Source organism: Poeciliopsis prolifica, unplaced genomic scaffold (genome assembly GCF_027474105.1).
Source record: "Poeciliopsis prolifica strain line A6 unplaced genomic scaffold, Auburn_PproV2 SCAFFOLD009, whole genome shotgun sequence".
Classification (NCBI taxonomy): domain Eukaryota; kingdom Metazoa; phylum Chordata; class Actinopteri; order Cyprinodontiformes; family Poeciliidae; genus Poeciliopsis; species Poeciliopsis prolifica.
The window spans coordinates 10943226-10960750 of NW_026562384.1; the positions used below are offsets into that span (position 1 = coordinate 10943226).

A 17525-nucleotide genomic window follows, 5' to 3' on the forward strand; every position below is an offset into this window, starting at 1 on the left:
AAGACTTGTGCATAAGTTTTTTGTTGTTGTTGTTGTTTTTAAAATAAGAAGTAGTGGAATTTGTCTAGTAGTATTCCTGGAGTTGCAAAGTAGTGCTCCAAATCTATCAGACGGTTCTTCTAAACATTTGTAATGGACTAACATTGTCGTGACACTGTGTCAAAACCTCCATTGCAGATCTGGAGAAAAACTATTTTATTTAAAGAAAATATGGGATATAGAATTGCACCTGAAAGTCATGCAAACAAACTAATACTATTAGAACATCTGAAGTTTAATGAAGTTGGACAAAAATTTAAGTATTGTTACATAATTGTAAATATTGATTTATAACTAAGTCTGCAGTGGATTGTTGGACAGACATTGAATAGCCTACGTTAGTGAATTGTTTTGAAATTTACCTTTCCTCTTTTTGTTCTCCATCACCATTGAGGTTTTTGCATGTTTAACGACTGGAAATGCAAATAAAAATAGATATATCAAGATTATAACAGTTGTTCGCTTGGGGGCGCTGCTTGTGAAATTTCAACACTCAGAAGAACGTCCATATTTTGGAGCTTTTGCCAGAGCTTCGCATTGTGCATTATAGCAATGATCACTGATCCGCCATCATCAGTTCCTTGACCACTATTATTTTGTTTCTCTAAATAGGCCTATATACATTACTCGCTTTTATTTTATTTTTATTTATTTATTTATTTTTTGTTGCTGTTTTATGTGTCTTCAAGTGATTTTATTATTCAAAAATACGCGATGGCACGAAGATGCATTGCGGCGTTGGAGCACCTGCTCATTTTCATCGTTTCTCTGGATTTCACTTTTAATTTCACTTCGGCGCAGCTGCGATACTCGCTACCAGAGGAACTGACAACGGGCGCTGTTGTTGGAAATATTGCGAAAGATTTAGGACTGGAGTCAAGTGTTTTGATCGACAGAAGATTTCGCATCGTCTCTGGATCAAAGGACTCACTTTTCCAGCTCAGTGACAACGGAGTCCTCCGCGTCAGCCGGAAAATAGACCGAGAGGAGGTGTGCGACCACTCCGCCAGCTGTATTGTCAACATTAAGACAGTCCTGGAGAATCCCTTAGAGGTACATTATGTCACCATCGAGGTTTTAGACGTGAACGATCATTCTCCCACCTTTCCTAAAAACGAGACGCATTTAGAAATATGGGAATCTGCTCTATCCGGGGCTCGGTTTCAATTGCAAGACGCACAGGATCCAGACAGCGGCGTGTTCTCTGTTCAACAGTATAAGCTCAGTCAAAATGATCATTTTCGTTTGGAGATTAAAGATAGAGGTCAAGACGGCAAAATTCCTGTTTTGTTCCTGCATAAACCACTGGACAGAGAAGTTGCCAGAAGTCATAGATTACTACTCACAGCTATTGATGGAGGAAAGCCACCTAAATCAGGAACAATGAGCATTGTTATTAATGTTTTAGATGTAAATGACAACATGCCTGTATTTACCAGAGAGTCATATACTGTGGAGCTTAATGAAAATTCACCTGTAGGGACAACAATCATACAAGTAAATGCCACTGATAAAGATGAGGGTCTAAATGGAGAGGTAGTGTATTCTTTTGGCGATAATGTAAACAATAAATTGCGTAAACTTTTTGAAATTGATACCATTACTGGAGCCATTACTGTCAAAGGACTCTTAGATTATGAGGCAAAGGATAGATATGAAATAGACATCAAAGCTTCAGATAAAGGCTCAGTGCCCTTGTCAACAGAGAAAAGTGTCATCATAGCTGTTGGAGATTTAAATGATAATGCACCTGAAATAGAAGTGACATCCTTATCAAGTGCAATACCTGAAGACTCCAAACCTGGAACAACAGTTGCCTTGATAAGTGTGAGCGATAAGGACTCAGGTGTAAATGGGAAGGTCATATGTTCCATAATTGATGGTGTACCATTCACATTAACACCTTCCTTGCAAGAAAACATGTTTTCTATTGTTACCCAATCGCTACTCGACAGGGAACATAAGTCAAAATATGAAGTAACAATAATAGCAAAAGATGCTGGTGAGCCAGCTTTGTCTGTGCAGAAGACAATAAGTGTAACAGTATCAGATGTAAATGACAACAGCCCAGAATTTTTAACAAGTCCATATAATTTTTATGTGACTGAGAACAATGTTGCTGGAGCCTCTTTATTTTCCCTGGATGCTGTTGATTATGATGAGGGGGACAATGCTCATATATCATACACAATACCAAGAAGTGGTTCTGCACATAAAACAGCAACAACCTTTCTCAACATAAACTCTGAAACTGGAACAATTGTGGCATTGAAAAGTTTTGATTTTGAAACGCTGAAAACTTTCCAGTTCCAAGTTGTCGCCACTGATTCTGGGACTCCGTCACTCAGCAGCAACGTCACAGTGAACGTGTTCATTCTGGATCAGAACGACAACGCTCCAGTCATCCTTTATCCGCTCAGCTCCAATGGTTCTGCTGAAGGTGTGGAGGAGATTCCACGCAACGTGAACGCAGGACACTTGGTGACTAAAGTCAGAGCCTATGACGCTGATATAGGATATAATGGCTGGTTGCTGTTTTCACTGCAGGAAGTTACTGACCACAGTCTGTTTGGTTTGGACCGATACACTGGACAGGTCAGAACACTTCGCTCATTCACAGAGACAGACGAGGCTGAACATAAACTGGTCATACTGGTCAAAGATAATGGAAATGTTTCACTATCAGCAACAGCTACTGTGATTGTTAAACTGGTGGAGCCAAAAGAGGCTTTTGCAGCTTCTGATGTCAAAAGTCCAGCAAATGACGATGAGGGAAATGATGTGACTTTTTACCTGATGATCACTTTGGGCGGAGTTTCAGTTCTATTTATCATCAGTATCATCGTGCTGATTGCAATGCAGTGCTCCAAATCCACAGACTACACTTCTAAATATCTCCAAGAGACTAATTATGATGGGACACTGTGTCACAGCATCCAGTACAGATCTGGAGATAAACGATACATGTTGGTTGGACCCAGAATGAGTATTGGATCTACTATAGTACCCGGAAGTCATGCAAATACACTTGTGCTACCTGACAGGAGGAGAACAGACGAGGTAAGAATGAATTATTGAAAACTAGATTAATCTTGAAAAATTTTATAATTTAACCGACTTAACCTATTAATACAGAATAGTTGGACAGAAATATTCAACACTTAGAGGAACAATAAGGCCTCGTCTTGATAAAGTAACTGCGTTGTATGTTGTTTATTAATGACTGTGTCTCATTGTTTAAAGCAAATCCAAGTGGTGATGCTTTGAGGACATCAGTGCGTTATGCTTTGACTTGTGCATCCTTATTGCTTAAAGTTTTACTTAATTTTCATTTGAGGAAAGATTTTCTTTTGCTAGTTGGATATTTTATGCTCATTTGTTGTTGCTTGTGTTTTTCCTCAGTTGTACATCTATTTAAAAACAACACACAAAATACCAGTTTTATTTTCACTGCATGTTCAGTGCAAACAGTTTTTAAGTCTTTGTGTTTTATCAGTCTTATATTTTCTCAGTCTTCCTTTAATCTTCACCTATAAAATAATAGAAAAAAAAATTCAATTGATCATAATAAACATAAATCTATCACATTTTATCTTTACATTTAAATGAAAATCATTGTTTATATGTTTTTTTTAAACATTTCTTTCTATCTTTTATCCCTTTACATCTTGGGATGAGAAGGCTCTGACTGCCTAAGACAAGTACTGGAAGTCTGGGATTTCTGATGCAGTCTCATGGATTCAGTGTGCAACGAATGGCTGAGACACAGAGGAGGTCAAAGCGAGCCTTAGGCGCGTGTGGAGTGAATCACAATGTGCAGTCAGTCAGGTGGGATAGGCTTACTACATCTCAACATGGGTCTTGTAACGGTGCACGACTAATAATGAAGCAATACATTCTGATGTCATGTTTTATTTGTTGGATTTATAATTTTGTTGAAAAAAAATACAAAGAAGTCAAAGAGATGTATGAAAATGCATTTTTAAGGACACCAAACATAAAGTTCAGAATATGCAATCCCTTTTGACTAATTAAAAACTAGGTCACTTGTGTAAATACGCGACTTTCAGGCTGCTTGCCTTATGAACACTGAGCGTTGCCCATAGCAACACACTGGGAGATCCACCTCTTAGACTCTACTGGTTTCCACAGACTAGCCTGCACTCCTCGGTCTTAGCAACAGCAGCGGAAGAGGATGAATGAGGGAGGGAGAAGCAGAGAGAGCCGCTGAGTAGGGGGAGGGGAAATATGCAATATATCTATTTACAAGAGACAATATTTAATAAACACATGGAAAAAAAAATCATTTACAAAACTGCCATCGCAAAACAGGCAGCAGATGGTCCAGATTCTACATCTAGAATGAAGGCAGGAATAGATAAGCTCCTAATTAGTTATTGCATTATATGGAGATAATCTATTTTTTCCAAAAATTAGGTCAATCTTCGATTTTAGTGAATACAACTGTCAGAACGGTATGTATTTTGCGACATTCAATTTGGCTGCTATTAAAAGTCACATTTTTAAACTAACGGTGAGCATGTGAGATGGCTTTGTACTGGAGTACACATAGAAGAAAACAAAGGATTAGTTTAGATTCAGAGTGAACCACGGTTTCATGAAGCAGAGAGTGAACAGACTTTCTCAGCAGTTCGTCTGCCTGTCCGCTTAACAGCAGTAATTGCCTGTGTGCTTTTATGCATCTTTAATGCACCTCTGTGTCTGCATGTGTGTGGAATGAAAAACTGTATTATGTGTATTCACAGGCAGCAGGACTGCTAAGCTGTGCCTGAACAGCAGATGGCAAGGAAATATGTGAATGAATAAAAATACATAGCTTAAATCTTATGCACTGACATTATCAGACTAAGTGATTGCATACCCCAAAGCAGTTCTTAGCTGCTGCTGTGGTAGTTTACTTGAACAATTGTGAGGGGGGAAAAAAGACAATAAGTGGGTGAATTAAAAATAGGTATTTCCAAATGAATAATTAATGCCATAAAAAAGTAAAGGTGATACAGTATGTATGAGATTACTACACAGTTAGTTCTAAACACATTTTGATATGGCATACCCCTTTCAGTGAGGGTGTGCCTGCTTGCACCAGTGCCTTTGTCTCTGTGCTTGGCCTGCTCAGCAGATTAGTGCAGCTGTGCTTGTATGCTGTTTAGGCTGTATTTTTTTTTTTTTCACAGAGAGTTGATCGTTCTTCATTTAGACTTTAGTCTTGAGTGCAAAGGTAAAATAGATTCAATTCAGAAAAAAAAATGGGAGAAGGAAGAAAAGTAGCATGATTAACAAAAAATGAGTGCAGCTTTAAAACAGTGGACTGAATTATTATTTGACCAAAAACCAATAATAAGGCTAATTCTGTGATCAAATTATCTATCAAAATTGCAACCTTGACACGACACAATGAGATAATTAGAAGAAAATATTGTCTTCTAAATATTTCTTTGAAATTCACCTTTCTACCTTGTAGTTGTTTCCCCACCTAGTTCAGCATAGCAGACAGACTGCTGCACTGCTTCTTTAGCCCAATCTTTATATTTAGTTTTCAATTAAATGTTTAAGTCTAAGCTAAATGTTTACTTCCAAATTAAATATTTATATTTCCAAATACATATAAACACATATAAGCAGAAGTAGAATATCAAAATAAAAGCCGGTCGCTGAAAATTATTATTATTGTCCTCTCCTTGTCCAACATGTTCGGTGAAAACATAAGACTTGCCTTTTTAATTCATGCCCTTGCAGAAACGTAATTCTGCCTCAACATCCGCCAGATAACTTCCGGTTCAAGTTCAGCGGCTATCGAAATTAAAGACTTCCTGTTTATCTATCCATCCATCCATTTTCTAACACCCTTGTCCGTGGAGGGTCGGGCGGTGCTGGCTGCCTCGAGCTGACATTCCGGGCCAGAGATGGGGGTCACCCTGGACAGGTCGCCAGTCTGTCACAGGACTTCCTGTTTATTCATTCGTAAAACATTTTTTTTTACGTGACAAGAAGTCAGTATATTTGTCTGTGTAAAAATCTTAAAAGCAGCTCTAAAGCAACAAAAGAGTGAATCAATCATACCTGAATCCTATGGCTGCAGTCCTCGCATCAAGTCAGTGGCGGCTCGTCCATGACTCGCCGCCCCAACAGATGCGAGAGAGAAATAAAAACAAAACAAACATCTTTCTATTATCAAAGCCAGTTAAACTTAATACTGTGTCAACATGCAATTTGTATTGTATACAAAACATTTACACCACAGTGAATTTCCCCCGACGGGCTCCTGTCATTTCTCTTCAGCAGAAGTTAAGCTAATGAGTAGCTGCTAGTGAACTTTATATTCGTATAAATTACAGTACAAACATTCAGCCAATCAGCATCGGCGAATTTGACCTCTGGCTGCTCTGGATTTCGCCTCACCCGGAATATTTTGCGTTGATGAAGTTGATGAAGGCGAACACGGAAGTTGAGGGGAAGCTTAGTTTATATTTTACAGACAGCCGGTGAGATACAGCGTCTGTTTCTCAAGTGTTTTGTAAGTCACGCTGCTCTGCTCTTCTCTGCTGTTTTCTTCTTCTGCTCAGCTGCGGTCAGTTGTTCTGATAATCAACTCTGAACATTTCTATGATGGTTCTGTTGCTCTTGTTAGAGCTATGTAAACACCGCTATGGATAAACGCTGTTTACTATTATTATAATTATTGTTACCAATGATGAAGCTTCTGTTGCATTTTTTGAGTTTATGCTGCTTTTGTCCATAATTATCTTAATTTGATGTTAAATCCTTCTTTGGGGCTGGAGTTTAAGTGGATAATTAACTTACAAAAGCAAGCTCTATGTCTTATTAAGCAGAGAGCTGATAAATGTGTCTGATTTTCCTGAGTCTGTCAACTATGTGAATTAATCCTGAAGCAAATAGCAGAGTTGACCTATAAATTAAGCATCCTTACACCTGTCAGTCATTATTTTTGAGCATGAAACAGTAAAGGTTTACAAAAACTAAATCAGAGAAGAGTAAACAATTTATATTGAAATTACTCATGAACAATAGAGAAAGGAGATTGATTAAAAAATTAAAAGAAACTACAACAAATAGTGGGTTTTGTAAGTATCAGCAGGAGGTCCTTAATTCTCTCATAGTAAGCAGGAGAAAAATAAAATGACCGTCACCAGGGAGAGAGACAACAAAAAAGAAACCTTACCTTAGTTACAGGTCGATGTCCAGGCAGTGATGATGTGAAATATAACTCGTCATTTCGTGCTGTGAAATATAGTGTATTAAATCGTAACTGTCAAGCCAGTTTGTGTTCAGTTAAAGTAACTGAACACACAAATATTTCATTGAGAACAGGAGCACATTGCATCATTTTGCTGCAGCCAGTTCATGTAGGCAGAAAACAGTGTTGCTGAATAATATATGGCAATAAGAATAAAATGGGGGCAAGTTTAGTTATTTTTAGCAAAAGTTTGAAGAAAATCAATTGTTTCTCCCTCTGTCTTTCATATTTCCATGGTCGGCTTTGTATAAAGAATACATGCAACTGTATTTTCAGCTTTATTAAGAACCTCAAAATGTTAATTGTGATCTACGCAGATATTAGAGCGTGTTTGTTTGTGGCTATGTGCTTTGGAAGTGGGCCTATCCAGGTAAACTTCCAGAGCTGATGTTTAGTCCCAGTCCTCACACGTGTAGAAGTGTTAAAAGACTGTGTATTCTGACAAACTTGGCAAGTATAAAATAATTAATAGGTTAAAACAACGTCCTAAACTGTATTTTACGAAACCTTTTAGATGATTAATGCGTTTCACTTTAGAATTTCAGAATGTGTCACATTTTGACATTCTTTGATTTTCTTATTGCTTCATCTTGCTGCCTATAATTTAGATTTTATAAGTAGTATATATATATATTTGGAGGGGGTAAATTATGTTTATCACTATATCATATCATTTTATACTTTGGTTCCTCTTTCTTAGTAGTTCATCTTTTCTTATCAGCGCTGCTCTTTTTACCCCTCCCTCCTCTTACTCTCAGTTTTCTTCTCTTCATGCGTAATCCTGAACTCATTCATCTCCTTCCCCGTTGAACTTTGTCCATCTTTCTGCATTTTGTCTCCTTTTTCAATCTGGCATGTGTTTTTTAGCACGATGCCTCATGCCTGTGGGGTTGCGGCCGTGGATGCAGATTGTGCTGTTGTGTGTCAGTAGGGCAGCTTCTCACTTCTTTGCTGCAGCTTTGTATGAGGATGCTTGCCTCTCATATTGGGGTCAGGAGAAAGGATGCTAATCTAATTTGCACACAAACGTATTGCTGCTGAAGCAAAAACAGTCAGGTTTACTCATCACACATGAAGAGTATTCTCGTAGACAAACATTTGTGATGTACAACAGCTCATGTCCAACAGCTCACAAATGTCTAATTCTCTGTAGCCAAAGCCACTTTTACAGAAGAAAAGTGACTGCATACACAAAGGAGGCAACCAAGAAACACATACTTCTGCTGATGGAAGTAGGACCGTCAGAAGGATGCAGAGGCATGATCTTATTTATCTATTTTTTTCACAGATTTTTTGTCTTGGATTATACTGTCACAACATCCATCCATCCATTTTCTGACACCCTTGTCCCCAGTGAAGTCGGGAGGGGTGCTGGTGCCGATCTAACGTTCGGGGCGAGAGGCAGGGACCCTGGACATGTCCTGTCACAAAACAGTTTCAACAAAAACTTTTACTTTGTAAAAGTTTTCCCACTCCAGCTTTAAGATCAGAGATATATGTGTAAAAAAAAAAGACTCAATCAGCACTTTTGTTTAATTGTTTAACTTCAGCCTAATCATCCCTTGATCAGACTGCTTGTTTTAGTCATCTTTCTGACAGTCTGCCCAAATATTGTTTCCACCATAAAACACAAATCCTCTTCTTAACCACAGAGGTAGGGGATTTTTTTCTGCCAGTGCAATTTGCAGAGGCCTTCTCTTTGAGTGAAACAGTCTGTTGGGATGTTATCTTCACTGTCTTCTTCTTTGGGGGATTGTCTGTGGTCTTCTGTGACTGACAAGACACAGAAGACTTGTAATATCTGTTACAAGTTTCCTGTATCTGAAGCTACTAAAATGCTTATAGGCACCAATGACGCTTCAGACAGCTGAAGTGCATTAAGATGACAGAAAATTAAAAAAAAATAATGAAAAAAATATTTATTAGAACCTGTCAAATAAGTTCTGATTCTTTTGTTTCGGGAAGACTGGGCCTGTAAACAATTTGAATATATGAGTTCAGCTACAGACAGTTCAAAAGACAGAAGCACTAACAATGATCTTAATAATAGTAATAAGGCGGGGGTGAATATAAAATTGAATCCTGCATCTGTACCTTTGTACTGATCCCAGTACAGCCGGCATTGTATTTCTATCAGCTACTGATGCTTCATTTGGACTTTAATCTGTCACCATCTGACCACCACGTCCTAAATACATATCATCATTCACTTCCTCCCACTCAGGAAGACAGTCTCATGCATAACATGCCCACGGTGTGCCCCACGTTCCCCTCACTTTCTAAAATAGCACTAGTCCTGTTGTGACTGTGCATGGAAACGTGACTATAGACACGAAGTGGATGGATGGAGGAATTTAATTTTCCTCCAATGATTTTGTCTCAATTTCAATGGCTGACAGAAATGTAATCATGTATGTAAGCTGATAAAGAGTTAATTTTATTGATATTTAATTGATATTTTATTGATATTTATTTACTGTCTATTTATATTCATCCTGTTGTCTTGGTTTGTGATAACCATGAGAGTGTTTTCATATCTGAGTCACATTGTTTTTATTCTTGCTCACTAATCACTTACGGTCATATTGCGGCATTGTGTTTTTCCACATTTATTTCTTCAGAAAATGTAAGATGACCATCAATAACTGTGAATATTACTTTTACACTATGTTGTCTGCTTCCCCGACATTTATAAAGCGTTTTTGTATCTTCTAATGCTATTTTAATGTGTTCTTCTGTTAATGATTGTTCATGTTTTTATTAGCATTATCCCTCCACAGACATTCCATTGAATTGTTAGTGGTGAATTAGGAGGCAACATTGTCCTTGTCAGCACAAATGCTACTGCTGTGCAGCTGATGAGGAGTTTAGCAAAGAAAGTGGGTGTAAACACAATTTAGACATAAAACTCCCTGTACTTTAACATAATTTCACTGTAAATAATCTCTTTTTTGCACCTTTTTTTCTAAAATTGCATTTTACAGACTGTAATCTTTTACTAATTTCATGCACATTTTTTCCCTCATTGTTAATAGGGTAGAAAAGGAGTGAGTGGGCCAAAATTTCATTGGAGGGAGCATTCACAGCTGTAGGGTTAGCTTCCTTGGCATAGCATGTTTTGATCTTGCTATTTTGTCCTAGTACATGATGAAGAGCAGTTTGGAGCCATGTGTGGCTTTAAGATGAATTGGTCAAAGCCAGTGAAGGGTATTTGGGTCATATCTAGAAATATACCTTCATGAATAATTGTTATTTTGTGTGACTTTTTCTTCTCTGATGGTTGGGTTAAATAAACCCATAGTTTTCTAAATGTTGTGAAATCAAAGTTGTGTTGATAAAATCCCCTTTTCTTCATTGCCTTTTTCATTTCATGATCAGCTGACCTGGTGGACTGAACCCTGTCAGCTTCTACCTCAACAACTATGTAAATGGCATTAGTAAATGCTGTGTTGGATTGTCATTTTAAATTCTTGCTGGATGAGCAAAGCTTAAATTGGGAATCATAATGATGTTTACATATTTTCTTTAAGGAATTGTTATAGTAACAGTAGGAATATGATTATCACAATGCTTCACCGGTTTATATATATATGTGTGTGTGTGTGTGTGTGTGTGTGTGGGGGTGTGTGTGTGTGTGTGTGTTTGATATAATAACCGGTGCTTGATGGCCTGTTTTAATGCTAGTCAAGGCAAGTTCTTTTATTTATTTATTTATTTTTATTTTTTTAAAGATGTATATATTTTTTTCTGAATCAACAGAGATTAGGACAGATGTGGGTCCGCAGAGCTGTTGCTTGGCATCAGAACCCACACAGCCACAACATCTGCTGCTGTGCGCGGGACATCATGGCATGCCTGCGGGAATGAACTGACTTATGGGTCAATGCGAGGCTACATACGTGTCAGCCACATCCATTAAGGACAAATGCATAGGATCTCTGATTGATTGATGTTGAAAACCTAAATCCAGATTATCAAATCGAGATAGATGGAGTAAGGTATTGGTGTTTGATTGAAAAAGGTCTAAACGGGTGTGGGAAATCCAAAGTCGTGAGGTCAGACATTGGACACAACTCTGATAAGAGGATTGGACTCTTCTAGCTCGATCTACATAGTGTTTGCTAAGGGGGGTAGGGAGGTGAGGGAAGGTAAATGGGCTAAACGGCTATGAATTCTGTCTGATTAGAACTGAATCTTGTATTTATTTCTGACTATAACCTGATGGGATCAGATGTTTACTGAGGAAGAGGACCAGTCTCAAGCTGCAGGGGTTCCTCACCACCCTGTGGCTATTTTGCACATCTGCTTCTCTCTCTATGCATCTTGGGTAATTGCTAAGTCTTGTGTTCAGCAAGTGCAGTCATCTTTGCTATTCTTTTTCTGACTTTCTCTGGTTGTCTCAGAAAAATAAAGCTGTTTAGCAGAAGTTTATTTTAGAGCAGCTAAGACGACATTTCTGTCATGCTATTCAACATAATTTACCAATGAGTTTATGAAAAGTCTTGCTGATAGTTGTAAAATACTTTCCTTCAATATTGTTATTTTCTTTTATGTATACACAAAAACATTCAAATCAAAATATTGGGTGTATTTTGTTTTATTTCAATGATTTATGTCTGATGACTTAGATATTTTCAGCCAACAGTTAGCAAAGAGTTGGTTTATTTGTCAATTCATAATCTTTAACAATGCATCAGGATATATATATATATATATATATTATATATATATATATATATAATATATATATATATATATATATATATATTATATATATATATATATATATATTTAAGTGTTTCTTCTGCCTGATTTTAGTCTTTAAAATATGAGAATTGCGGCATTTTATAATTTTGTCTGTCTGACTCAATAATTTAAAAATGATATTTCAGGTGTCAGTATTTGAGTAGCTTCATATCAAAATAACTTTCTTCTCACACAAATAATTTCTTGGATGGCTGCTTTTTACTTTTACTTGAGCAAAAACATATTGAAGTAATAATACTCATAGCAATTTTTGGGTACTCTACCCACCTTTGAATATCATCGTAAGTTTCAGCTTAAATTCAAGAATTCAAGTACTTCTTGTCCTGCGAGGGCATGTGGAGACGGTGACTGATCAGATGACATTGACAGATTGACAGAAGTATAAGTAAACAGATGAAAACATTAATGAATAAATGTACAGCATGAATCGCCTTCCCTTGATATTGAAATGAGCAGATATTCTGGTGATCATTGTAAAGTCTGAACCTGTCAGGTGATCTTTACAGTCCGTGAGTCATGACATCCCACATGCAGCTTTGCCTTTTGTAAACTTGTTCTGCTGTACTTATTTTGAGCTGAGCCGTCTGTCCGGAAAATGAATCAGAAATGTGGGCATTCAGAGCTGGTTCTGTTATTGTGACAGTGTTATGGAGATTAGCGCTTACATTATGTCACATTGCTCTCATTTGTTACTTAATGTAAATGTAAATTCCTCTTCAGTGTTTCCCGTCATCTTATCCCGCAGACTAAATGTATGAAGAAAACAGAGAGATGGGTGCGGAAGATGAGTGTTAATGCTGTCAGCTTGACTCAGATCCTGCTTTCTCCTCCCGCCATGTTTCTCCTTTTGCCTGCCTTTATTCTCATCACTACTCCAATTTCTCCACCACATCTGATTCTCTGCTTCACCTATTGCTGGTCTCTCCTTTTTATGTGATAGTTTCCTCAGTTTCTATCTATGTCTCCGTTCTCCTTGTTCTCGTTTTTAAACAAAGAACCCTTATCTCAGATTTTTGCTATCCCTCCCCCCTCCTACACATGCTGACGTCCTTTGCTGCTTTTCTTTTACTTATGCCCTCTCCTGTTGCTTTTTGCAACTGCAGGTTCATGGGATATAAGGATTGATTCAACTTTATCCTTTTTCCTCTCCTGTTCTTTTCTTGTTTTTCATATTTTATTTATTTATGTTTCACTGCTAACTATTATTGAACTGCCAACTATTTCCTGCCTATGATCTATTAGTGATATACCATAATTGTTGCCCTTTATAACTGAAGCTGGGTCAAGTACACAAACATGGTTCTCAAGTAAGAGTAGCACTACTTCAAGATGTTTTTCCTGAGGTAAAAGTCAAAAGCAGGTATCCAAAAAATTAATAAGAATAAAAGAGTATTTTGTGAAAGAGTTACTTAGCTATTTAGTAACTGATCATAACATCTTATTTAATATTGTAAAAATTATGGAATCAAGAAAAACAAAATCAAATATGTTTGCAAATTCTGGTATTTACAGACTAAAATGAAATAACTAATATTTCTGCAAAATACAATATTTTAAGCAGAAAAAAAACTTTCAAATATTTTTTTTTTTTAGTTTAAAACTAACAAAACAAATGGAAGAGGTTCAGCAAATTGAAAATACCATAACAAGCTCACTTTACCATAAACTGTTAGTCTGTGTCTAGTTGATTTGATTTGTGGTACAAACTTGTTTGTTCTTCATTCAGTGAAGTTACTTGCAGTGAGTAGTGCATTATTTAAGAGTAGCGATACTTCATAATAATATTGTTCTACTAAAAATGCAAATTATAATGTAGTAAAACTATTCCTCACGGTGTATTGTTTGAGCTCAAGTAAATGTAAATGTGTAAATTTAACCAGCCAGAGGAACGGTATTCTCCATGTACCACTCCAAATTTCTCTTAACTTAGAAAATATATAGTTTATTAAATCTTTTATTGGAATTATGAATGAGTTTTGAAAAATTAAATGAATTATTCTTTTACTTGGTCAAGCTTGAGCCTCCTCAAGTCATTAAAAAGAGCAGCCCAAAGTATGTTTTGCATATTTCATAAAGCATCAGACTCTTGTCTATATGTGATCAAATAATTGCAGTGATTTACTTTAAGTAAAAATAAAACATTTTTTTCAATAAGAAAGTTCCACTTTATGAAATTATTTGACTGATCATGATATTTTTTTCTTTCTGGCACATCAATTTTTAATGCTTGAAAGTCCAAAAATCTTCATACCACTGGCAGATTTAGCAATGCAGCATCTGAATAGCAGTGTTTCTAAACATGTGGGATAAAAGTAAATATTCCTATTTCCTCTAAAAATAAATGACCTTTCCTATACAAACTGATTGTTTTTAGCAAAGCTTCACTCATGTTGTTGCAGATAATTACCTCAGATAACCTTCTATTTTTTTCAATGTTCAAACATTATTTTACGTTAATTCATAATTTTCTTCTATCATTTATATAGTATTACTCATTGAAGTGTATGATATAGTGGAGTAATTGTTGCGTGCCTTAAGAGCATCTTGTACTTCTCTTCTTGGCAGCATGTGGGGAATTTGAAATGCTTCATTTAGTTTGTTGCAGTGCCTGCAGTCATTGCAACGTATCAATAACTAAACAACTGATTATTTGACTCCAATTTTAGCAGCAGATAGAATAAATAGTTTCTTATGATGTACTAAAAATATAAACAAAGTTTCTCAGCAAATCTAATTGCCTCATAAGACATGCTGTGATGGATAATTCATGGGCCAAGGCACAGTGAATTGTATTGAATGTGAATGTAGGTAAGACGACACAAGTTGACTCAGAAAGTAATTTGGAGTTTGATATGTTCATCAAAAAGGTTTCTTAAATTCAATATTTTTGATAATTGCTCTTAAACGGTTGCATACAATAAGTAAGCTTGAATTCTGACTCAGCTTGTGTTTTCTTATTACTGAGAATGTGTGAAAAAAGTTGTTACATTTGATTGAACACTATAATCTACAGTAATGCAGTGTAGAACAGAAATAGCCATTCACACACAATTACTCATATTTCTTTGAACCAAAATTCCGAACAGCAATAATTCAAATTTAAGGTAGCCTGCACTTTCCTTTATGAAATCTGAGGTTGATGAAGCGCAAGTTAGTCTCATATATATGTGTAGTTTTGAGGGTGATGAGAGTGGAAGGCGTTTACTATTTTTGGAAAGTGTCAGCCAGAGCGCACACGATTGGTTGGCAAGTCATTATTTTATAAATAGTCGTCGTCATATCCTGTAGAAAGTAGAGCAACCTCACAAAGTCATTCCAGCAGTTTCTAACATGAGACTCTCTGCAGACCAGCACACTCTTCTATTATTCATTCATTTTTTTTCTAAGAAACAAGTCATGGCCCTGGCCTGCGCATGCAGCGCTTTCCACATCTAGTGCTGCTTAATGCATCTTCTGCTGCATGACTAATAAGAATGTAAAAATATAACCTGCACATTCTGCATGAATATGCTTGTGCAGTGAACAAAAGTGCAGATAGAGGGTGTTTCTTTGTTTTACTGAAAAGACATATACTGTACACTCAATAATCGCCCCACATTTTTGCATGATCTGCAGTTAAAGATAAGACGATGTTCTCAATGTCTCTTCTTTTTTTTTTATTTTGTTATTTCAACCGGAGGACGGTACTATTAAACAAGATGCATCCACATCTCCATTTGCAATCTAGCACAGCTGACATTTAAATATCCGGAGCCAAGAAAACGGCATTTCACTCTCAGGCTGCTGGTGAAGCTGTAATGCTGATGCCATTTATGAAGTGCATAAGAGTGCTAATCTGATAGAGCATTTTATATTCACCCCCGCTTCTGCCATCAGGATGTCTGCACATGTGGAAACTCCTACGGAGAACAAAGAAGCGGGTGAAAGGGCTCCTCCTTGTGGCAAAATGCATACATTTCTGTCACTTTTTTCTGTGTTTGTTTGCCTTCATTTATTTAGCGTATTACACTGTCATGACTGGAACTATTATTGACTATCTGTGTGACTATTGATCCATAAATAGCAAGTTCTGTCCCATTTTCCCAGTGTGTCTGAGTCAAACACAAGCATCCTGAATGGTGAGCATTGTATTTATCAAATCTGGATGTGCTTTACCAAAATACATATTTCTTCCTAATCCCACCAAATAGGCTTCAGGCACCATCTGAGAGATCAAATAATAAAAACTGAAATACCCAGTGGAAAAATCAGGTATTTGTAATTTGTAATCCATAAGACGTAAAATTATTTAATTACATAAAAGACATAAATTAATTATCATTCACTTGTGAGGGTCAGGGATCAAATGAATGTTTTGTTGCTGGTGTTGCTGCTCCGTGACATAAGACAGGGTGTGGCGGAGTAGGATGCAGGGGGGAGCTTGAACAGGACTGCATATGCGTCACCATGAAAACAGGAGGGAGGATAGTGAATCAATTATGTGAGTGCACAGTGAGGGGTTGTTTCAGATGGACTCTGTCTTTAATGCTAGGCAGAGATTTTTGTCCTAGTAAAAGGTCTATATTAGAGTCACAATAATTCTGGATTTCTAATCAAATTTGCTGATATTTACACCCTATTTTTGCCTAATTTGCATTAGGTTTGACTTCAGATGTGTGTTTTGTTGTTTATCTAGTCCTGAGTTTGCCCTCTATCGTGTCCTTTAATTTAGGCTTCACATTGTGTCTTCTGCCGTCGTTTTGTCTTACACAAACAACTGTAATTCAGAAAAATCATAATAAATTCTAAGTGGATCTTGATAGTCTGATACAAATCCTAATAATTAAACTCACTATGGCAATTTATACTGACTTTTACCAGAAGTTATAAATAAATCACTGTGTACATTTCTGATCATTAACACACAGATGTGTGGTAACATTTTCTTTTTGTTCTCAAACGAAAACAGTGGGTAGCATAAAAATAGCACACTGCTGGGAATTTAAAGCATCAGGTTTTCTATCTTTTTTTTTATACAAATGTTAGTGATGTGTAAAGGGCATCAAAATAATCACGCAGCAGGTGTAGCGTACACGTTGTTTTACAGTAGAGTAACTAATTAAATGATTTTCTGTTAGGCAACATTCCATTACTTTCCAATAGAGTGAACAATGTGCCCCACTGTGGCACTCAGTGTGTGTGTGTGTATATGTGTAACTGGATTTTGGGCATGCTCCATATTGCCTTGTCCTGATTTTTCATTTTGTTCCGGCACATGTTTCCATAGACCCGCCTCTGCCCTACTTACTCCAGAAATGAGAGGAGACGAGCACAGATTTGGAAATAAATGATTAAGTAGTAGTAGGATTAAACTATATTTCTCTTCACCTCTTTCAGGAAACATACTGAAGACAAAAGAGGATAAAGCTAATACATAACTAGCCACATGTATTTTAACAGTGCT

General features: G+C 36.7%; 1 protein-coding gene across 7 annotated transcripts in view; it reads left to right on the top strand.

The window, feature by feature from the left end:
- Nucleotides 1-17525, top strand: part of LOC129362983 (protocadherin alpha-C2-like) — a 181209-nt gene that overhangs the window by 67371 nt on the left and 96313 nt on the right. Inside the window, exon 1 of one of the 7 annotated variants that reach the window (XM_055034888.1) lies at nt 754-3099. The exons of the other annotated variants lie outside the window; for them this stretch is intronic. Within the exon in view, the coding sequence (XP_054890863.1) occupies nt 754-3099 (2346 nt within the window). Of the gene's footprint in view, nt 1-753; nt 3100-17525 lie in introns of those variants that run through there. 7 annotated transcript variants of the gene reach the window in all.